Source organism: Aulonocara sp. 'chitande type north' Nkhata Bay, linkage group LG22 (assembly GCF_057382095.1).
Source record: "Aulonocara sp. 'chitande type north' Nkhata Bay isolate Kocher_YH1m ecotype deep benthic linkage group LG22, A_spYH_male_GT1.1, whole genome shotgun sequence".
Taxonomy (NCBI): domain Eukaryota; kingdom Metazoa; phylum Chordata; class Actinopteri; order Cichliformes; family Cichlidae; genus Aulonocara; species Aulonocara sp. 'chitande type north' Nkhata Bay.
In genome coordinates, this window is record NC_141364.1 from 33,599,755 (window position 1) to 33,622,347 (window position 22,593).

At 44.8% G+C, this 22,593-nt stretch overlaps 1 protein-coding gene across 3 annotated transcripts; it reads left to right on the forward strand.

The window, feature by feature from the left end:
* Positions 1 to 607: 607 nt before the first annotated feature.
* On the forward strand, positions 608 to 22,315 carry pogza (pogo transposable element derived with ZNF domain a). 3 transcript variants are annotated; one of them, XM_086279458.1, is made up of 25 exons: positions 608 to 893; positions 1,859 to 1,966; positions 2,536 to 2,642; positions 2,728 to 2,788; positions 6,631 to 6,804; positions 6,877 to 7,077; positions 9,475 to 9,560; positions 9,642 to 9,800; positions 9,929 to 10,191; positions 10,386 to 10,531; positions 10,681 to 10,781; positions 10,871 to 11,017; positions 13,103 to 13,237; positions 13,357 to 13,431; positions 15,025 to 15,122; positions 15,845 to 15,985; positions 16,066 to 16,125; positions 16,221 to 16,336; positions 16,859 to 16,937; positions 19,805 to 19,967; positions 20,425 to 20,826; positions 20,918 to 21,208; positions 21,297 to 21,497; positions 21,573 to 21,703; positions 21,813 to 22,315. In XM_086279458.1, exons 2-25 carry the CDS (start codon positions 1,867 to 1,869, stop codon positions 22,018 to 22,020), a joined length of 3,645 nt encoding a protein of 1,214 aa, XP_086135584.1. In that variant the 5' UTR covers positions 608 to 893; positions 1,859 to 1,866; the 3' UTR covers positions 22,021 to 22,315. The 3 variants fall into 3 exon arrangements, with proteins under 3 accessions (XP_086135584.1, XP_086135583.1, XP_086135581.1); XM_086279457.1 differs by having other exon boundaries at positions 609 to 893; positions 1,856 to 1,966; positions 9,905 to 10,191; XM_086279455.1 differs by having other exon boundaries at positions 610 to 893; positions 9,905 to 10,191.
* Positions 22,316 to 22,593: the final 278 nt, after the last annotated feature.

The window sequence follows — 22,593 nt, forward strand, 5'->3', positions numbered from 1 at the left end:
CGTCATCGGGTTCTGAGAGATTTTTCTAAACTGGTAATAATAATAACAATAGTAATAATAATAATAATAATAATAATGCACGTTGATATTGCCTTTTAGGCTGACGTAGAATAACATCCTTCAGTCAGAATTTTAAAATGGAAAAACGTAAATTACACAATTCCACTCGTGAAATGCTTTATTTATACCAAAAACAACAACAACAAATACTAGTCTTCGTTAACATATATATTTACATGCAAATAATATACATGTAAATATATTTACTGATTTCTTTTTACATTTTGTTGGTTGTTGTGTTAGAAATCGCCACACCATCCTAACACTTTGGGCTGGAAAGTTTAGGTAGGTAGATTCCGGAGCTGTTACATTAGAGCCTTTGATGGTCGCCGTTCATGTCTTTAATCAGAGTTTATAGACTCTGTAAATAAAAACAGTCCCAAACTGATTAATTCTGTGTTGCTAATAATTAGCTTAGCATTAGCATGCCAAAGATAAGAAGCATGCCACAACTGTTAGCGTGCCGACATAGAGCTGAACTCTACTTAAACTGGCAGAGTGTGGTGCTTAAACTGAGCGTATTTATCGTCGATAAGCAAAAACATCCGGTTACGAGGAAGAAAACATTTAATAAGCCACATATCAAAACAGCTGCTGTGAGCCCCACGGAGAGGTATCACTCCGCTCCGTCTGAATGTAGTCCCGTAACAGCAGCGCAAACGGGAGGTTGTTGGCGGAGGGATACGGTTGTGCTAGCAGGAGCAAACGACATCTCCAACGTGTGTGTGAAGACCACACATTATTCATTTTATTCCTAAAGGAAAAGCACACTGTTCACAGGCGGAATTTTAACGGAATATATAATTGTTTTGCACATTAAATGTCCGGATAAGGTAAGCGTCTGGTTGGTATACTTTTTCAATGGATGTCATCCAGAGTTATTGAAGTCTCTGAGTTAGCAGCTCGGCTAGTTAGCATAGTTAGCTCAATGCTAAGCTACAGTGTGGAGAGACTGTAGGGAAAGATAATGGTGTATAGATTTGTTTTTATCACTCAACTTTTAGTAGTTAGAAATCAGTAAGTGACACGTCGTTGATCTTTAGCATGCTAAGCTGCAGCTGTGGTTACTGAATGTGTTTTAATTGAGTTTTGAAACTTGCTCATGAACTAAATGTATTAATGTTTTTTAAGCTCTGTTACTTCTAATAGAGTTTAAGGTCACCTATAACAACTTTGAGCTACTCCCTTTATCAGCTACTAATGAAATCTCTTTGTTGTTGAAAATAAAATATTAATACGAGCTCCTTATTGATGAAGTTGGCACTGCTAACTTTGAGATGGCCACTAGCAGAATGCTCATACAGAGCAGCTGACATATTTATGAATGAAAAAGGTTCAGATCTGTGTAGAGCTGCAACACTAAACTCGTTGAGCTTTGAATTAGGTTTTTAAAATTTGTTTTCGAAGATTTAAGCCAGAAGGAAATAATTTTAGTTTGAGATTTCCTTTTGCGTTCAAAAATAACATTGGTATAATTAGCCACATGCTCTTTGTTAGGAACCCCTGTGAAATGCTTTTATAAAGCTTATTTTGACTGATGTCCTGTTTGAATTGCAGAGTTGATTTATTAGACTGTATTAAAAAGGAGGTCTCTATAGATAATTTCCCTGTTCAGAACAACTGTACCTGGTGAATGTTTTTATAACTCACCTGTTCAAATTGGATTAATGCTTAATATTTGCATTTTTTTAGAGGCATGTTTGGCCGATGGGTGCACACTGACGGAGGTGGTTCTAGCTGCTAGCTGGAGCCTCTAGTTTTTGTGCAGGTTTGTCTCACAGGTGTGTCCTTCCAGCAGGCAAGGAGATGACGACAGAGGTGGAGAGGCCAGCAGGAGGCACAGCTGACCAGGAGATGAAATGTAATAAAGAGGAGGAAGAGGTCCTGCAAGAAAAGGATGATGAAGGTTAAAAAAAACCCCAAACAAACAATTCTTTACAATGAAATGAATTCAGCATATGCAGGTTATCCTTCCATTATCTCGATTCACTTAACTAACGGCCGTGTCTAAGAATCTGTATTTATTAATGATGCTCATCAGGGAAGCGCAAAGATTTTAGAGGCTGCTGAAAAACTTTACACCCTCCTACTCTTTCTGCAGAGGTCCGAAGGACCAGCAATGATGACATTTTATTCCATGACGTAAATTAGTCTTTATATATGTAGCGTCTCATGTCCCCTTTAAATGACGAGTAAGTCTCGCACCAATTGTGATGATTAGTCCACTAACGTGGCACCACGGACGCGGCCTTCACCCAAAAGCCAAAAGCTTTGGAATTTAACATCAGTAAGGCCTTCAGATCAAATAGACCAAATACGATTGAGTCTATAGGATTTCAGTAGGAAGCTGTTAGCATTTGGATAAAGTTCAGCACCTGATAAAAGCAAAGTGACCGTAGAGTTTCCTCTTAAATTCAAATTGGCTGATTGTTGTGATCAGACAGTCAGCTGATTACGTGTGTGTGTCGTGTTCAGGTCTGCAGGAGGACGCTGACCCCCCACCAGTCCATATCATCCCTCTCCCAGTCCAGCCTAATGCAGAGAACAGCTGCGGGCCCCTCACAGACAGCAGCGCAATGGAGGTACTGGTTGATTTTTGATTATAGATCGACTGCTGGTTGTTGATTATAGATCATCTGCAACATTTCAAACATGTGATGTGTTCAGTCTGCAGGTGCTTCTCTAAGCTTCAGGGTCAACGGTCAGCTGGTCCCCCTGCTGCCTGGAGGTCAGTCCCAAACACTTTCAAGTAGAAGTACTTCATTAATATCTTTGTTCATACTAGGGATGGACCGATCCGATATTACGTATCGGTCCGATACTGACCTAAATTACTGGATCGGATATCAGAGAGAAATAAAAGATGTAATCCGATCCATTAAATATCACACAAGCACCTCACAAGACCTGCGACACGGCGTAACTCTACTCATAACCGCAGCACGTCGGAGCGGTATGCTCACGTGATAGAGCGGCTGTGGCATGCGGGACCTCTCGGCGCTCTGGTTGACCATTGGTAGCCTCATTACCAAACCGGCATTTCATCTCTGAGGAAGTGATCCCAGAGAGAAGAAAGCAAGCGTGTAAGTTCATCTCTGAATGTTTGTAAAGCAAACATACAGCATGCTACTTCAGTCATGAAACTGATCAATGATCAGCTGATCGTCTCTCTTGTTCGTTTTTGGCCCACTTTGCGCCAGAAAGAGGAAACCAGCGGCTGAACAACAGCAGCACGTTTAAGCTTGACTGTTGTTAGAATGTATTTAATATTACTTTCTACACCAGGATCTTTTTCTACAGCTGACGTAACTGTGCAGGGGCGGATCTAGCAAAGTTTAGCCAGGGGGCTGATAGGGCATTAACAGGGAAAGGGGGGCACAGAGACATACTTTTCTTTCTTATTCTCATTTACAATGTCGAGCTTTTAATAAATAATTATCTGAATCTGACACCCAAAGTTTTAATCTGATGTAAAATGCAGAGGTGTGGACTCGAGTCACGTGACTTGGACTCGAGTCATTAATTTTATGACTTTAGACTTGACTTGAAAAAATGTTCTAAGACTTGACTTGACTTGGACTTTTACACCAATGACCTGGGACTTGAATTGGACTTGAACCGGTTTACTTGAAGAGACTTGATATTTCACCCCAAATATAAAATTTAACACTCATATTATATAGAAAGTGTGCACCATTAATTAAATTCATTTATTCAAACTACACTCCATACGTATGTCTGCGTGAGCTGTAGCACAGCCAATCAAATTAACCAGATTTTTTTTTAAAAAGAAAAGAAAAAAACCCTCAAAAATGCTGCAAGGAGTTATTTTTTTCAGGTACATAAACTATGAAGTAGTCAACAAAAAACCGAAACGCAATATGCAAAACATGCAAGAAGACAGAGATGGAACAACTTCAACTTTGTCCGACAGTTGAAGTTCTGTAAAGAACAGGAGGTGGTGCTTCTCTCTTGCTACGATGAGATAGCTGACTTCATCTAACTAGCAAATGTTGTCCAGGCTACGTTGGTGATGCAGTTTTTTTAAATGTGTATGATATTTTTGTCATGCGATTTTAAAGCCGGTCCTACAACCGCATCCAAGAATAACATGCAGCTTATCTCAGAACTGTCGGTGAAAATTATTCTTGGAGCTAGGTTTAATTGAGCTGCATTTTAAAGAGGTGCAATTTCACAATTTGTGTATATTTTCTAACTTCACTATTTTGTCATGTGTTGAGAAAAACACAGATTTAAAAATTACATGGTCTAATATTTACATTTAGCATAACTGCAACATTTTTCTTTCTTTTTTTTTTCCTTTTCTTTTTTAAAGACTCGAAAGGACTTGAAATTCAAAATTTCAGACTTGTGACTTTACTCGGACTTTTACACCAGTGACTTGAGACTCGACTCTGACTTGCCTGACATTACTTGAGACTTGCAAAACAATGACTTGGTCCCACCTCTGGTAAAATGTATAGAAGTCCATTACTGTATATAGTAACTGTTAAGTCTAATATACCCTAGTAAGCTATAGTACTTTTTCCTTTGGGAACCATCTGTGCAGTCTGCAGTTCTGTTGAAGAAAGATGTTGAATCTGTTTAATTATTCTTGAAAAATAATTGATTTCTGTGCATTTTTTTTTTTACATGTGCATTAAATTAAAGTTGATTACGTTGATTAAGCATCATGAGGTGGAGGGTGGGGGGTGGTTCCCTATTTTTTCTTTTTGCTGGGAGTTTGCAGCCCTGTTAGTTAGGTTGTTTAATATTTCTGGTAAGTACTCTTTAAAATACCAGAGTAGGGAGGATGTTGCAGGTTTAAGTTTATTAGATTGATCAGTTTTGCTGAACTATGAATTATTTTGGGTGCAGTGTGTTTTTTACATACAGGTATAACAGAATAGCTTTAGTGTTGTTGTTTAGTTAAACTTGAGTATGAACTTCTACAAAATGCAGCAAGATATTAAAAAACAGTTTTATTGATTAAAAAACACTATATTGGATTCATATCGGTATCGGCAGATATCCAAATTTATGATATCGGTATCGGACATAAAAAAAACTGGTATCGTGCCATCTGTAGTTCATACAATCTGCCCTTGTGAGTCAGTCGCCGCTAAACATTGACCCTGGAGCTCTGTGTTCATGTTTGACCCTTTTGTGCCCTCCACAAAAAAAATGTGCACACACAAAATTGCCATAAAATCAGAATCAGAATACTTTATTGATCCCTGGGGGAAATTTTTTTTCTTTTTTTCCTCATACGACTATTTTCTTTTTTTTCATAAATCACTTAATGACTTGGAGACCTTTTCAAAATGATAAAACATTAAATTATTTTCACTATCTTAATCATTTAAATGCCAATTTAAACATTTGAATTAAGTATTTATTACAATAATTCACAAAAACAATTCTTTTCCTGGATAGCCTGAATATTACTTCATAGTTCATATGTTCTGTTATATTTATCTTTTGTTGTTGAAGTTTGCATAATAACTGTTTCCACTGATGACTCAGATCTTGATTAGAAAATGGTTTCAGACACACAAATCACTCTGGGGCCTCCATGGTGGTCTCACGGCTCCATCGTATAACTTGCAGTAATACAAGTGTCATGCATTGGCCTACAACAGGAAAAAGGTTGAATCCAGGCAAATAGAGTAAAAATGTCAAATATCACGACTATTCTTCAAATGGTTTTATACTGTAGTGGCAGAGAGATTAAACATGTGGTTTCAATGGAAATAAATGTGGCGTTTTTGTCCAAAAGGTGTCGAGAGGCAAAAGATTTTCTCCAAGACTCTAATCAGCAGGGCTGGGCAATCTCAGAACTCGGGGGCCGGTGTCCCTGCAGGTTTTAGATGTGTCCTCGAACCAACACAGCTGATTTAAATGGCTAAATTAGCTCCTCAACATGTCCTGAAGTTCTCCAGAGGCCTGTAATGAACTAATCGTGTGAATCAGGTGTGTTGACCCAGGGTGAGATCTAAAGCCTGCAGGGACACCGGCCCTCAAGGCCTGAGATTGCCCAGCCCTGCTCTAATCACTAGGGCTGGGTATCGTCACTGATTTCTAGAACCGATTCGATTTGAATCTGGGAAGTTTTGACTGAAACAGTCAGAAATGTTTTAATTGTGATCATTCAGTACTAATTCGTCAGGTCTGCGCTTTGTGTTTATATCTTTGTGCTCTCATTTGCTGTTTTAGCTGTTTGGTGGTTGTTGAAACAGTTTTGTGAACTTTAACCTGAGGTTCTGGCAAAATACATTTATATTTAAAAATCGATTCAGGATTTAATGAATCGATATCACTTTAAAGATAAAATCGATGTGAATTGATAAATCAATTATTGAAACCCACCCCCACTAATCACCACCGATGTCCCCCATACTATTTATTATATGGAAAATGACTGTTTTTCTGTGAGTGGTTGCCATAAATAATGAATAATTAAAAGGTCTAAACTGGCATTTCAAGGGTTGAAATCCTAAAAATGGTTTGATTGTTTTGATCAAACGGCTCATGTTGTGTGTGTCATGTGTTTCTGCGTCTATCCTGCAGGGGGCACTGCAAAGCTGAAGTTGCGCGCTCATCCTGAAGGTTCAGCCAGTGGTTTCACCACGGTCCAGATCCCTGTCACGCTGACCCTTCACAGTCCTGCAGGGATCCAGTACATCAGCACCACTGCCTCTCTGAGTGCCTCCCCTGCTCCTGCCCCCACACCCATCATCACAGGTAATCCCTCCGCCAGCAGATGTGGAGCAGTTCAGGTGTTCCTCAGGCTAACGCAGACTCTCTGTGCTCCAGGCGTGATCTGTGGTGAAGCAGCTCAGAAGGTTCTGATCGACCACAACGTGAACTTCAACCCTCCGACCGGGTTAAAGAATCAACATTCTGCTGCGGCATCACCATTCACCTCATCGCAGGCCACGCCCCCCCCAGCACCTGGCAGGACCAAAAAGCGTCCGAGCAGCAGATCTGCAGTACCGCACACACTGCTGCACAAAGGTTTGACAACTCGTCTGTGTGCTCAAGTCTGCAGAGATGATAGAGAGCAAGCCAAATACATCCTGTCGTACTTCAGTATGTAGGCGGTTTGAACTCATCGCCATGACTCTAAGCGAGACGAGACCATACAGAGTTAGAACATTTAAATTTCAGCCCCAGTTTGAATTCAGTGATCATAAAAGCTGTATCATCTGGGTAAAACTGCTCGTTTACCCCTATTTTTACTACAGATGCTTGTAAATCAAGTGAAGTCATTCTGTGTACGTACAGTAAGTAAAATCTCAGTGTTCAGCTTAATCCAACACGACCAAAGAGTTAACTAGTACTAGATGTCAGGGTTCACTTCCTTTATTCATCATACAGTGTTCCTAGTTTGTCCTTGTTTTTGATCTTCTTTGGTTTGGTTTTTATGTTGTTAGCGGTTGTTCTTACAGAAAGGAAGCCCGTAAGAGTTTAACTCATAATAATAATAATAATAATAATAATAATAATGGAGTGGATTTATATAGCGCTTTTCAAGGCACCCAAAGCGCTTTACAATGCCACTATTCAGTCACTCTCGCATTCACACACTGGTGGAGGCAAGCTACGGTTGTAGCCACAGCTGCCCTGGGGCAGACTGACAGAAGCCAGGCTGCCATATCGTGCCATCGGCCCCTCTGGCCAACACCAGTAGGCGGCAGGGTAAAGTGTCTTGCCCAAGGACACAACGACCAGGGCAGAAAGCCCGGGGATCGAAACGGCGACCTTCCGGTTACAGATACGCTTCCCAACCCCCTGAGCCACGGTCGCCCCATGTAAAGGATCAGAACAAAAACTGTGAACAGGACTGTCTCTGGACGTAAGGAGCGCTGTTGTTCCAGTTATCCTTCCTGTTTGAACCATATTAATACATTTGAGGTTTACACTTGACTGTCAGTCCTCGAGGAGATCAGATGGACAGATGGAGAAAACGTGTTTCTAGAGATGTTGATGGATTCTCTCACAGCTGCTAGGTACGAAGTAACCAGGCGGTTGTCATGGCTACAGTTGCTGATAGAGCTTTTCTTTGGGTCTGCAGTCATTACACCCGTTTACCAGAGTTACCTGTGAATGAAGACTGCTTGAGCTCACACAGTCATCTGTACACAGAAAGGCTGAGCCAGTGCTTCCTTCTACTGCTGGCCTGTATTTCAGAAAGAGCTCATTTAAATGTATTGAAAGACTGATGCTTGATTAAGAAATGTACCTTCAGCTGGTCCAGTTTCCTACACAAAACAAACAAAACGTTGATCAATCATATTAGAAGTAGAATTAAAATCAGTGAATGGTAGTTTTTTCCTGTTATGGAACTGGATGAATGTTTTCAAAGCTCTGATGCAGCGCGCGTGATTACAGTGTCAGGCTGGACGGATTTCTCCTGCAGATGTTCTCTGGCCCCAAAACTGTGTGTCGTCTAAACCTTGAAAATAACAAATTGCTGTTTATCAAGCATCCATGTTTTTCACATTATAGTATGTCAGAGATTTACAGTTAACAAACGGTCGGGTGAATAAACAACACTGAGACACTTGATACTGATAACGTGCGGCACGGGTGAATCTCAGACAGAGACACAACGTACTGCAGCATTCGTTTATTTTTATAGGTTACATCGTCAATAAGCAAATATAATCACATTTCCTGTTACGCAGGTCCTGATGCTGTCTGTGTGTGTGTGTGTGTGTGTGTCACAAAGTATGTGTGTTGCAAGTCAATTTCTAAGAATAATATAATGCAAGTCAACTTCTGCGGATATGTATTTCTGTACTAGTCTCTTGCGGTAAATGTCAGTGTCACAGGGTCAGCTTCCTGTTTCTACAGAAAACTGTGTCTGGTGAAATGTGTAACATAACATTTGAAGCATAATCGAATAAAACAATAAAAACTCCCTAACATAGTAAAAGAAAGTTCTTAACTTTAAAGTTAGGTCCTGATCACATACCTCTGAAGATTACGGTACCTCCGTCTCTCAGTCCTGTGATCTGATTGGTCAGTTGTCAGGCTGTCAGTAGACCTTTACCTGCACCGTTAGGTTACCATGGTGATTTAGTCAGCTTCATTATTGATAAAAAGCTGACACAAACCCAAAGATGACCCCTAACCCTGTGATAAGACTTCGTGATTCAGACTCGGATGAAGATGTGGACGTAGGTGAAGACACAGGTGTGAGGGAACATGGATGCTGAGGAATGAGGTTAGGACTCAGGTGAGGTGGGGGCTTCAGCTCTGAGTGCTGTTATCGTGGACTCAGGGCTGTGGTTAGGGTTCAGGTGAGGTGGACTGTGTTGTAAAGGATTCAGGTGCAGGTCTGCTAGGTTGGAATTCTGCTAAGGTGTAGACTTGGATATGTACTCAGCTGTCGTGTCCCCCCCTCAGGTGAGTTGGGTCCCGTGCGCCCCCCCGACTGCCTCGTCTGCACATCGCAGTACAAATTGATCACAGAGCTGCGAGGATTCATGTGTGTAAGTCCTGCACAGCCACCTCTTTACACCTCTACCTGTGTCATCACACAGCCTGATTAAAACCCTCTTCCCCATCTTCAGATGTGCAGCCCAGCCATCATGCAGAGTTTGAGGAACCTGAAGAGGAAGAAGAAAAGCAAACACCACAGGGGGAGCAGGGACAAAATCAGAACCCTGAAACCCAGCAGAGACTCTCAAACCAACAGTAGGGTGTCCAAAACCAGACCAGGACCCTCTGCTGTGAGTTCACACTGCTGATCAATGAGGATCTACTCCAAGAGAGTCACCCGATGAACCTTTGTCATGTGATGTGACGTCATTCTCCTTCCTGTGTGTCTCCTTAGTCTAAAGGTGTTTCTCCTTCTCAGAGGGCTCACTGGTCATCTGGTGATCTCCTGACCAGCCAGGTTAGCGCCTCCGCCTCCCTTCCGTCCCTCTGCGACCCTTCTGAGCCAGATCTGTTTGGATCCCTGCCCAGCTCGCCTCACGGCAAACTCGTGATCCTTGTGGAGGATTTTTATTATGGCTCCGCCCCCGGACAACACCCTAAGAAATGCAACCTGATGGGCGCAAAGTACAGCGAGCCATACCGCTGCATCCACTGCCCCAAGACGCTCGGCAACAACATCGAGTGAGCCTCTGGAGATTGTCTTAAACCTGCCTTCTATTAAATGAGCAGCAGGATGTGCCTCCTGTGCTTATACAAAAAGAGAATGGGCCATTCTCATGAATTCATGCTCTCCTATTGAATATAGCCTGACATGATCTCAAGTCATTAGATGTTTGGTTTGTGTCTTCAGTTGTGACTCTTTGTATATGTTGCAGGTTGATGAGTCACATGCAGCAGCATGTGTCCATGATATTTCAGTGGGACTCTGCGTTCTCGTGTCCACACTGTTCCCGTCACTTCCTGTCTGCTGGGAAGCTGCAGAGTCACGTGGAGGCCGTCCACAATCAGTGCGAGTCCAAAGGTCTGTGACAGCATAACCGGTTACCCTTTGGTTGGTTAGCGGTTACAGGATGGCCTGCTGATCCCGAGTGCTTCCCACTGTAAAAAGGATGCTTCAGGTTTGTGTGTCTGTCATGCAGTGATGGATTTGTTTCTCGTTTGCCTTGGCAGCCACGTGTAAGATCTGCGAGCTGGCATTTGAAAGTGAACCTGCTTTCCTGTGGCACATGAAGACCACCCACAAACCGGGAGAGATGCCCTACATCTGCCAGGTTCGACTCCGAGCACCAGAAAGCTGCCCTCACCTTCGTCAGTGCTCGTTGTGGCCCGAGAGTTTACGTGCCCCGCTTTCTGTCTGCAGGAGTGTGGCTTCAGGTCGTCCTTCTACTCAGATGTGTGGTTCCACTTTGAGGAGTGTCACACCAGCACCAGAAACTTTATGTGTCAATACTGCCTCAGAGTGTTGCGCCGCAACACCTGCTACCAGCAGCACTTTATCCGCCACCAGGTAGGTAACTGCTGCAGGTAATACAGCTAAAGGGTTTAACTTAGAAGAACCGCGAGAGTTGAAGTGAAGGTTAAAATGTGTTACGCAGTTAAATCAAAGGAAATCTAAAGCACAGAGAGGTTTTCTGGAACTACCATTGTTAAGATGTGTGTGTCCTACTGCACTAGTGTCCAGTGGGGGTGGGGCATGGCTACGCAGAGGCGGGAAAGGGGCAGTAGAAGTTTGGAATGTCAGGTTTTCTGTGGTTGTACGAAAGAAGGCGACCATTAAAGTAGGGGTGGGCGGCATAAACGCTATACGGTAGAAACGGTATAAATTTGGCCAGCGGTCGAGATTTTGACTATACCGCTCTAAGCTGCGCCCGTTTTGGTCAAAAGCATTGCAGCAGCTAAAAACATCATCTGCAAAATATTCCAGGCGACAGTCACAGCAAAGAGATGAAGCACTTTTGGAATATGAGGAAAGCCAAAAACTGCGCTTCCTCCACTTCTGTACCATTGATTCAGTAAAGTTGAATTCTCTCACAGCTGCTCTGTTCCCATGTTGTTGCAGTATATTAATGACTAACCTCGTATTGTGGATGGATTATCTCAGTTGAAGTTTGGCCCGTGTATAGCATCCTGCTATGCGATTGCATTTGTCCCTGACCATCAGGAACCCTCACATTAACTTTTATTGAGTGGAAAAGTGTTAGTGTTCGTCCTCCAGCTTCACTGTGTTTATGTTATGCTAACATAGCTGTGTCGCTAGCGATCACGTAGCACAACATTATATACCAGCTAGCCCAACTTCAGTAACCCTACAAACGTCACTGCTGTTTAGTTTCCTGTCTTCATTTATGTTGGAAGTGATAGCAGAGCTGTACGTTTGAATGTTTCAGAAATCTCTGTCAGAACATGCTTTAACATGTTTAGGTGGAAGCTAGCGAGCTAACTTCCTGTTAACTTCTAACTCCATTAAATTTAATAATGGATGCCTGAATGTTAAACTTAATTGTTACACCTGGTAAAGCAGCAACACTCATCATTTTATTAAAGATGAAAGAATTTAGACAGTTTTTAACTCTCAGTGATGCTGCAGTGTTCGTTTGACTTTGGGACCTGAAATGGACGGAGTTTAGGACCCAGATTACTCCGTGAGGCTCCTGACTACGGCAGCCATAATGCTCCAACAATCCATCAAGCGGTGCGGCTTCGTAGCTTCGTATTTCTGTGCGCCGTGTACATAAAATCAGTTCGAGGTCAGTAAGCACAACCAGAATTCATACATAAGGCACACTGTCGATTTTTGAGAAAATTAAAGGATTTCAAGTGCGCCTTATAGTGTGGAAAATACAATATACAGATGAAAAGAATATATCGTTACCGCACATGCTTCAAATTATACCGTGATATGGATTTTAGGCCATATCGCCCAGCCCTACATTAAAGTTGGAGTTACTATGCCAGTTGTGTGATTATGGGACTAACACCATGATGACGTGGGTCCTTGGGTAGAGAGATTTCCAAAGGGTTGGTCTAGACTCTGAAACTCCACGTTCCAGGGTTTTTAGCCTGGAGATGTAGAGAGGAAGGAGACCAGTGAGTGAGTTAGGAGGAACACCATCGCTGTCCTTGTAGTTGATATATCCCCGTTTCTCCTGGAATATCCAAATGTTCTTCCAGACCACATAAGACCACATAGGATATAATCCCTCCAGTAGGTTCTAGGATCTCGTCCTGCAGATAAACCTCTGTAACCTTGTCTGGCTTCACAGATATGCGAGCAGGGAGCCAGGAGTCCAATTCCCTCAATGTAACGTCCCTCTTATGTGAGCACACACAGAGCCTGAAACAGGAAGCCCGGCTTAACAGAGAAAGCTGACATCCACTGGTGCGATGCCCGTTATCCCTGACTGGGGTTTTAGGTTAATGCAAAGAAAGCCTGGCTTTGTTGAACTGGACAGATACCAGCTTTTGTTTTTGGAGCTAAAGTCTGAGGTACTGAGGGTTTGGAGAGGACCGAAGAGGAACGGGCTTGTTGTAAAGCAATGTATCATCTGCGCTGAGGTGGAGTTTAATTCTGTGTGTTGGTGCATGTTTGCAGAAGAAGCGCGAGTTTGGCTGCGATAAATGTCGTCTCCACTTCCTGTACATAAAAGAGCTGGTTGAGCACAGAGTTCTGTATCACAGGACGCACATCAGACCACCTCAGCTCAGCGGACTCAAACCTGGAACCAAGGTAGGAACCAATATCCTTAGATAATTACAGATAATTAATAAACACAATTAAACCCCTTAAAGATAATTAAACTCCTGCTGGAGAAGCCTCACCTTTACTGAGTATCTCTCTGTCTGCAGGTGACGGTCAGGGCGTATTCTGTAGTTGGGGAATCTGAAGGTGAAGGACCTAAGACAACTGTTGCTTCATGCAAGGTGAGCAGCATGGAAACGCTCATTGCCTGAGCTTTCAGATCCAGATCATCTGCTCTCCCATCCAAGACCATTTTTTAGTTCGTTCCTGTTTAGAGACAGAAAATCAACCAAAAGGTGGTTGGTTTGTTTAGAAACAGCTGACACGTTAACACAGACGCACTGTATGGTAAGTGCAAAGATGTTAGAATAAATCATTTGTTGCAGAAAGTGGAGAAAGCTGGAAATTAGCCACTTGTTAGCCCCAGAACCTCATCTCTGCTCTTCGTGGTTCTATTCGCTTCGAGTGACGGCCTCCAGCTCGCACTGCGGCAGGAAAGAGATTCAGCGCCTCCAATTAGGGCTGAGCGATATATTGAATATACTCGATGTATCAGGAGTTTTTCCATGTACAATGGTTGAAATGGCTTCATGGTAACAATAGAGTATAAATTGCCATGGTAACATTTGGATGTCTGCATGTTTGTTTGCTCCCCACACGCTGTGACTGCATCATTAATTCCCCCTCCCAACCAGCTGAAGTCATCCACTGCAAAGTCTTTTAAATGTCTGTGTGCACACCAAAGAGCACGTTACATGAACCAGCTGTGACTATTATGTGTCTGTGCGAGTTATCGCAGATCGTCCCGTGCGTGGGGCTGGACGGCGCTACCGCGTTAACGAGCTAACCGCGTTAACGAGCTAACCGCGTTAACGAGCTAACCGCGTTAACGAGCTAACCGCGTTAACGAGCTAAGGCATGGATGCCGGCCAGCCCCACGCACGGGACGATCTGCGATAACTCGCTAATGGAGATTTGCCGCATTAATGCAGTTACGGCGCTAACGTCATTTTAACGAGATCAGCGCTGACAGCACTAATTTTTATATGTTCACGAAAGAGCACCTTTTAAATTTCAATGGTTTTATTTTGTGTCATGAATTCTTGCTGGATGTCCTTTTTGATCCTTTGTTAAAGATGTTGACCACAGACGTTCTGTGGCAGAATCCTCTGTGCGCACCTGATGGTTAAAGAGCAGTTAAAATAAAAATAATATAATAAATAAATAAAATAAAATGTGTCACATCAGATATTTTAGATTCAAAGCAGAAAAAAACATTAAATGGTCGATTTGAATGAGTTAAGCAGTGAAATTTTAGACACTATATGATTGAAAATAACATTTGTCTTTGGAGGTTATTTAAACATATCATAATGTAGCCAAAAAATATTGTGATATTAAATATCCCCTCATATCGCCCAGCCCTACCTCGAAGTCTGGGCGCCTCCTGGCTGAGGTGTTTTGCACGTCCTACCGGGGGAGGCCCCGGGGCAGACCCAGGACACCCTGGAGAGATTAAATCTCTCGGCTGGCCTTGGCGTTCCCCTGGACGAGCTGGGGGTCTGGGCTTCTCTGAGCGTCTGTGCTTAGGCTGCTGCAGAGGAAGGAAGGAAATCCTCCATGTTTTCAATGGATTCTTTTTCTCCTCTGCCTTCATTTAGCTTTCTACTGATTGTAGTTTTACCCAAAAATGCAGAAGCATATGGAGATGGGTGTATGTGTGAATAAAGTTTTTTCCCTCCTCATGTTCTTCACGTTTTCTTTTTCTGCTCCAGGTGGTGGATGTTGCTCTTCCTACGTCTTCGCAGGAAGTTCCTCAGAGGAAACCAGTGGAAACGCTGGGATTGCTGCTGCTCAGCCTGAACCCGGACAGGTATCAGAGCTGGGGTTCCCCGGGTCCTGTGGGATGTGTGGGGAAACTTCAAAAAACAAGCATTTCTGCTGTTTAATACCTAAAATATTCTACTCGCATATGAGTTGTAAGAAGCACTTGTTTAGATAAAGATGTTGCAGAAACCCCAACAGAATTGTAGAAGAAAACTTTTTCATTAGCCACAAGTACCTGCTCGGGTCGGCTTGACTCTGTTTAAGGGTTTTCATTAGAGAGTCGCACCTTGTACCAGGTACTGCTCAGCTGAGGGTCCAAGCAATCTAAGGCAAGCCAAAATGTGACATCAAGAGACTGTGTGCCACCGATTGGCTGGTCAGTGGCGTCACTCGTTGAGTCACGAGAGCGTATCTTTCACGTGGCAGTCGAGGAAATGGTTGGATAAAAAAACACTGTGGTCCACTCAGACTGACAGAAAGCCGTACACGAATCACCGCATTTACGTGGAAGTGCTCCACTGTTGTGACGTTAAAGTCACATACCAATGACGTCACAGGACTCCCGGCTGCAGTGCTCTAACAACCCCCCATGCACAGTATGTGGGTGTCAACTGTAGTGAAAACGTACCAACACCCAGTCGAGCAGAGTAGATTCTACATGTTATATCTCTGGCTCAGACTGTGCTGACAGCTTCGCCCAGCAGGGCGGCGCCACTGCACAAAACCTTTGTTGTTCAGCCTCTCTCTCACTCCCTCACTTCCTCTCAGGCTGTCTCGGCCGCTTCAGCGCTGCCTCGAGTGTCTGAACTCAGTTCCTGACCTCAGGACGCACTACCCTTCTCTGGTCCATTGCTCGCTCTGCAGGTTCATCACCTGCTGCTCCACCTCCTACGCCAACCACATGATCAAGTATGCGCCTCTGATTGGTCATCTCACAGTCTCTTTTGTTTGTTTGTTTTCCTGAACTGTGCGACTGTTTTTGTTTTTAGTAACCATGCGACCTGCAAGAAGGTGCCGCCGTACCAAACCATCTTCCAGTCTGACCCCAAGTAACCAGACCAGCAGAATCAGATCAGTGTGATCAATTATCTACAGGTGAACAGGAATACCTGAATACCTGACCTGCTCTCGTGTGTGTTTATAGGCTGCCAGACATGTTGATGTGTGTGACATGCAAACTCTTAACCTGCAGAGGAGACCTGATGGCCAATCATCTGACAGAGAAGCCAAAGCACACCTGCATCACGTTAGCGCACACAGGTAATGTACACAGGTGAAGCGCACACTCTCAAGGTATAGTGCATGAAAAGGAAAAGGTTTTCATGTTGTGGGAGGTAAATGCATGGGTCAAAAAAACACTGCTGCCTGATTCCGATGATTATTTTGAAATGATTTAAAGTATTCTGTCAGGAACTGGTTCCATGTCCTGCACAGCTGTTTGTGATGTGACCACAAGGGGGCACCACAGCAAAATAACTCACCCTGATTGTGAGAGGGTCAGAGTGAATCAGCTCTATCAGGGATGGAGCTAAATAAAGGGCAGAACTCCATTTGAATTCAGTGGACTACGTTAATGTGAACCTGGAGTTTTAATCACGATTATCCACTCCATTTACTTTCTTACACTTACTCCACTCAGGGTTGTGTCTGGAGCCTATCACAGCTGTCACATGCCTGGAAACCTCCCCAGTCTGTTACACACCTCATGAAGCTAACTTAAGTTTTCCCTGATAGATGATAAAGATGGAATCTTCCAGATTTGACACTCTTTTCCTCTTTCAGAGAGTGGGATGACTTATGAGAATGAAACTGTATCAGAGCCGAGAGAGAGTGGAGCCGACACACAATCACAGTCTGACAGGTAGCGTGTGTGTGTGTGTATATATGAAAACATGTTGCTACAAAAGATGTTTACATTAAAATATGGCAAATTAACATCAGAAAAACCAACCACACACACTCTTTATCAAATGAATAAATTACCCCCTCGCCCCTGTGGGCGGTCCATCCTTCAAGCTCGAGTCCTCTACCAGAGGCCTGGGAGCTTGAGGGTCCTGCAGTATCTTAGCTGTTCCCAGGACTGCGCTCTTCTGGACAGAGATCTCCGATGTTGTTCCCGGGATCTGCTGGAGCCACTCGCCTAGCTTGGGAGTCACCGCACCTAGTGCTCCGATTACCACGGGGACCACCATTACCTTCACCCTCCACATCCTCTCGAGCTCTTCTCTGAGCCCTTGGTATTTCTCCAGCTTCTCGTGTTCCTTCTTTCTGATGTTGCTGTCATTTGGAACCGCTACATCGATCACTACGGCCGTCTTCTTCTGTTTGTCTACCACCACTATGTCCAGTTGGTTAGCCACCACCATTTTGTCCGTCTGTATCTGGAAGTCCCACAGGATCTTAGCTCGGTTGTGCTCAGAGCTTGTTCCTGTGCTGCCAGTATTAGTGCCTCTGTGCTTTCAGTCTTTCAGTGCAGCCACTGGTAGGATTTCTGGATGTCCATCCGACTACACTTCTCCAGTCCGAACGACATTCCAATGTCATTGCTGTATAGCCTGGTAGTGTGGATCAGTGAATCGATGTCTCGTTCACTCTTGGCATACAGCTTGATGTCATCCATGTACAGGAGGTGGCTGACAACTGCTCCGTTCCGTAGTCGGTATCCGTAGCCAGTCTTGTTAATGATCTCACTGAGGGGGTTCAGGCCTATGCAGAACAGCAGTGGGGACAGAGCATCTCCTTGGTAGATCCCGCACTTGATGGTGACTTGTGCTATGGGCTTGGAGTTGGCCTCTAGTGTTGTACGCCACATCCCCATTGAGTTCCTGATGAAGGCTCTTAGGGTCCCATTGATCTTGTACAATTCTAGGCATTCCAGTATCCAGCTGTGGGGCATTGAGTCATAGGCCTTCTTGTAATCAATCCAGGCAGTGCACAGGTTGGTCAGTCTGGTCTTGCAGTCTCGGCTGATTGTTCTGTCTACCAGTAGCTGGTGTTTTGCGCCTCTGGTATTCTTGCCAATTCCTTTCTGTGTCCCGCTCATGTATTGACCCATGTGCCTGTTCATCTTAGCCGATATGATGCCTGACAGGAGCTTCCATGTAGTACTGAGGCAGGTTATTGGTCGGTAGTTGGAGGGGACCGGTCCCTTCTTGGGGTCCTTGGGGATCAGGACCGTCCGGCCTTCAGTTAGCCATTCCGGGTGTCTCTCGTTAACTAGCAGCTGGTTCATTTGTGCTGCCAGACGCTCGTGGAGTGCAGTCAGCTTCTTCAGCCAGTAGGCGTGAACCATGTCGGGCCCTGGTGCTGTCCAACTCTTCATACTGGAGACCCTTTCTTGGATATCTGCCACTGTGATGGTTACTGGACCCTGTTCAGGGAGGTCGCTGTGGTCTGCCCTCAGATCCACTAGCCACTGAGCATTGCCGTTATGGGTTGCGTCCTTCTCCCATATGCTCTTCCAGTATTGTGCCATCTCCAGCCTTGGTGGTGCTGTTCTCATATTGTTCCCCTGCCACTGATAGTACACCTTGGCTGGTTCTGTGGAGAACCGCTTATTCTCCTGCCTTCTATCTCTCTGGTGCACCTCCTTTAAGCAGCTGGCCAAGGCTGTGAGTCTTTGCTTGGCAGTTTCCAAGGCCTCAGGTATGGACAGCTTCCTGTACTTCTTAGGCACCTCTGATAGTCAGCTAATCTCCCTCCATCGTCTCTCTCACACTCACTCTCTCACACACACACACTCTCTCACACACACACACTCTCACACACACACACACGATCAAAAGTTTTAGAACACCCTGATTTGTTATTTATTGTAATTCAAGTCAAGTGAATAGTTTGAAATGGTACAAAAATAAGTGGTGAACTGCCAGAGGTTAAAAAAACCAAACTGAAAGATGATGTGCATTTCAGAATTATACAAAAAGGCCTTTGTCAAGGATCAACATAGATTAACAGTTTAAAGCTGTTCTGCAGCAATGGAGGTGCTACTGACTCCTACAGCTGTACCGTACTGCAGAAAGTAGTGTGATGCTACAGAAATGGCAAGACAAAAGCAATAAACAATGGAAGAGAGACAGACCATCACTTATAAATGTAGGTCTGTGCTACAGAGAGACTGCGAAGGAAGTCACATTGTCAGTGAGCACAGTTTCCTTCACCATCAAAGGCTCAGAAACTGGGGCAAACTGGGTAATAGTGGCCGTAGTGAGCAAGTCTCAGTTTCTACTGTGAAGACTTCGAGGTGCAGGTTTGACAGGACGAGCTGCAGCAAGAAAGCCAGACGTCAGAATAAGACGAGGCTTGTCTGGGCCATGAAACACCACCGTTGGGCTACTGAAGACTGGAAGAAGCTTTTATGGACTAATGAATCAAATGTGAAATCTTGGGTTCATCACCCAGGATCTGTGTAAGCCGTGGAGTAGGTGAAAGGACGGGTCCACAGTGTGTGGCATCAGCTGTCAAACATGGAGGAGGGAGTGTGATAGTCTGGGGATGTTTGCTGGATCTGACAAAGGTGGCCACTTTGATGAGTCAAAGGTCTATTTAGGTCTTTGGTCTATAAACGGATTCTGTGATTTCTGTTTTGACTCAAATTGCTTATTTGCACTATTGATTTCAGAGTGCAATGAGACAAGTATATCTGCAAAACGATATTCAGTTATTTTTGTTATTTAAAGGTTTTCATTGTTTTCCCTCATGTTTGTTTTTTAAATATTAACCCTGCAGCACGACATGTTCTGGCAGTGAGGGCGGAGCCTTCATCCCCATCCATCTCCTCCCCTCCAGCTCTACCCAGCTGTCAGTCAGACCCCTTCTTTCCTCCTCCTCCTTCTCCTCCCAACCCGCGATGACCATCAAGTTCCTGGGGCCCCGCTCAGTCCCTGGTCAGGTGAGAGCGACTGTGTGATTCAATCCATCCAGTTCAGTTTTATATTCAGTTTAATTTTATCACCAAATCACAACAAGCTCCTTAAATCACTTGAGATTGAAAGAGAAAGCCCCGACACTGCATTAATGCACTGATCCGTCCACTCTCTTGCTCTTCATCATCGATTGTGGACAGCTGGGATTTCGTGCAGATTCTGACCACCAGTTTGTTATGATGTTTGGGGGATTTTGATGTTCTCACAGCATAACTGGTTGGTTGCCAGCTCTCATTGCATGTGCTATCTATGGATGTTGTGGAAGATCACATGTATAACTTTACCAATGTGCACAAAGGGGGGGTTATGATGTCTTAGCATGTAGGTGGTGGGACATATGACCCGGAGGACGTCAGGACAAGGACTCGCTGTGGGAGAGAGCCATACTCTGATGATGATGAAGGTGGTGTTCTTACTTCTCAGGCTCCGGTCCCTCTGTTGCTCTCCCAGCTTTCCATCGTGCTTTCTTCTCTGTGCCACGGCGTCACAGTGGCAGCTCATCATAACTGCACGTCTCCCACCACGATCCGTTCATGGATCCGACAGCAGCAGCGCAGCCTGAGACACCGGCTGTGGAGCTGGAAGACGGAGGAGATGGCGGAGTGGGTGCTGGAGCGGTGGGAGCAGCAGCAGATTGTGACTGAGGAGTTGCTGCTCTTGGCAGCGAGGGCAGCTCTGGGAGGGGATGGCCGGCCGGAGGACTGGTACAGCTGGACCGTGGACTTCATGCTGAGACACGACCTTGGACCGCAGACCACCAACAGAAATGTGTCGAGTAGCTTCAACGACAAAAGCCGCCGCTTCATCGACATGCTCCGCTCACAGGTATCAGGCCCGACAGTTTATTGATTGAAATGCACCAACCAAACTTTGATTAGTCGTTGGCGTTTATCGTTCTGGTTCTCGGACTGTGCAGAGTCTGTCTCCTCACTCTCTGGGCTGCATGGACGAGCTCCCCGTCTTCATCGATTTAGACAAGTTCTCCAGCCAGAGCCCAGCTTCCTTCCAGCTGTACGGTTTGCCTGAAGACAGGCCCGTGTTTGACGTCATCATCTCTGCTCTGTCTGATGGCGGCTTCCTCCCCCCCCTGCTGTTCTTTACGGGAGCTGCACCTGATATTCCTGAAGGGTTTCCTGAGAATGTGGTGCTGGAGGCTCGAGCAGAGGGATTCACGGATCAGGACCGCCTGCGCATCTGGATTGAAAAGGTCTGACACTAGTTTGTTGTGCAAGCAGGAGCATTGGGTCACCAGAAACTGTTGCAGATGATGTGATTTCCTGCTTTTCTGCCTGCAGGTGTGGCACCCCTGTGTGGCCTCGCAGCGTAACAGCAGTTGTCTCTTGATAGCGGATGTCCATCGAGGCCACCAGACAGATGCGTTCAGGCGTGCTCTGTCATCGGTCTGCACAGACGTCATCTTCATCCCGTCAGGATGCAGCTCCCGTCTGCAGCCGCTCGACGTCTGTGTGACACGGGTGCTTAGGGACTTCCTGCAGGTAAGCTCACCTGTGCGACTCTGGCCCCGTGTCCGCCCCTCTGATGTGTCGTTGACGTGTTTGTGGTCTCGACAGACCCAGTGGATTCAGCTGGTGTCCACTGGGGGTTTGGATGGTCTGGGTCTGGATCAGCTGGCTCTGACTCTGGCCTGTTGGCTCAGTGAATTTTCTTCCACGCTCAACTCGGAGAAGCACGTCATGCACAGGTGGGAATGCCTGGATTGAGGTATAGCTGGAGGGTATTTGACATCAGCTGTATGTCATGTGACTGTGTCATGTGACTGTGTGATGGCAGTATTGCTTTTTCTTCTGCAGGTCTTTCACCTCAGTGTGTAGCCTTCAGCAGATGGACGATCAGGTGGAGATGGCAAAGATGATCACAGCTTTAACCACGGTGCTGATTCAGCCTCCGGAAACGGGAGGACCAGAGCCGGGACCAGGATCAGAGCCAGTGGAACTGTCCAAGGTAAAGGAGGAGGACAGACGGGTGGAGGAGGAGGTGGAGTGTTCTGTCAGACTGTAGTACGTCACATTTGACCAGGATACGTTTCGTGGTTTCCATGACGAACACTACAAACACACCTTTTGCCTGCACTTTGATAAGAGAGAAGCTGATCAGTATTATTGATCCTTGGCTGTACAACGGCAGGAAAAACCTCACAGTCTCATCATGTAAACGAGAGGTTGTCATGAGTAAAATCTAGTACTGACGACTTTTCTAACAACATTTTTGTTCTGTTACTTTTGCATTGAAAAGAATGATTGGGATGTTTTTGTATTGAAATAAAGAAATGCTGCTGAAGGACTGTTTAATGCTTTTATTGATCAGTAACAAAGGAGAAAACTGAAGTTGCTGCTTCTCTGGTTGGAGCAGACACGACTGCATTGTTCAGGATATTGTTGGCAGGAAGTTGTTTTCCTTTGTCTTCAGCTGTTTGAAAACAAACTTCAGTCCTATGTCCACACAGAGGTCGTGACCCAGCGCCGTGTGACACAGAACAGGAAGTCTGTTCACATCTCTGCTAATATGACATCATCCTGATTGATTTAATGTGAAATCAGCTCGAGAGGATCCAGACCAAACTCCACTCACATA

Coding starts and splice junctions, on each gene's coding strand:
- pogza (XM_086279457.1), top strand. CDS start 1,867: ATGACGACAGAGGTGGAGAGGCCAGCAGGAGGCACAGCTGACCAGGAG. Junction 13,238..13,356: donor GACTCAAACCTGGAACCAAG/GTAGGAACCAAT, acceptor CTCTGTCTGCAG/GTGACGGTCAGGGCGTATTC. Junction 15,986..16,065: donor TACGCCAACCACATGATCAA/GTATGCGCCTCT, acceptor TTTTGTTTTTAG/TAACCATGCGACCTGCAAGA.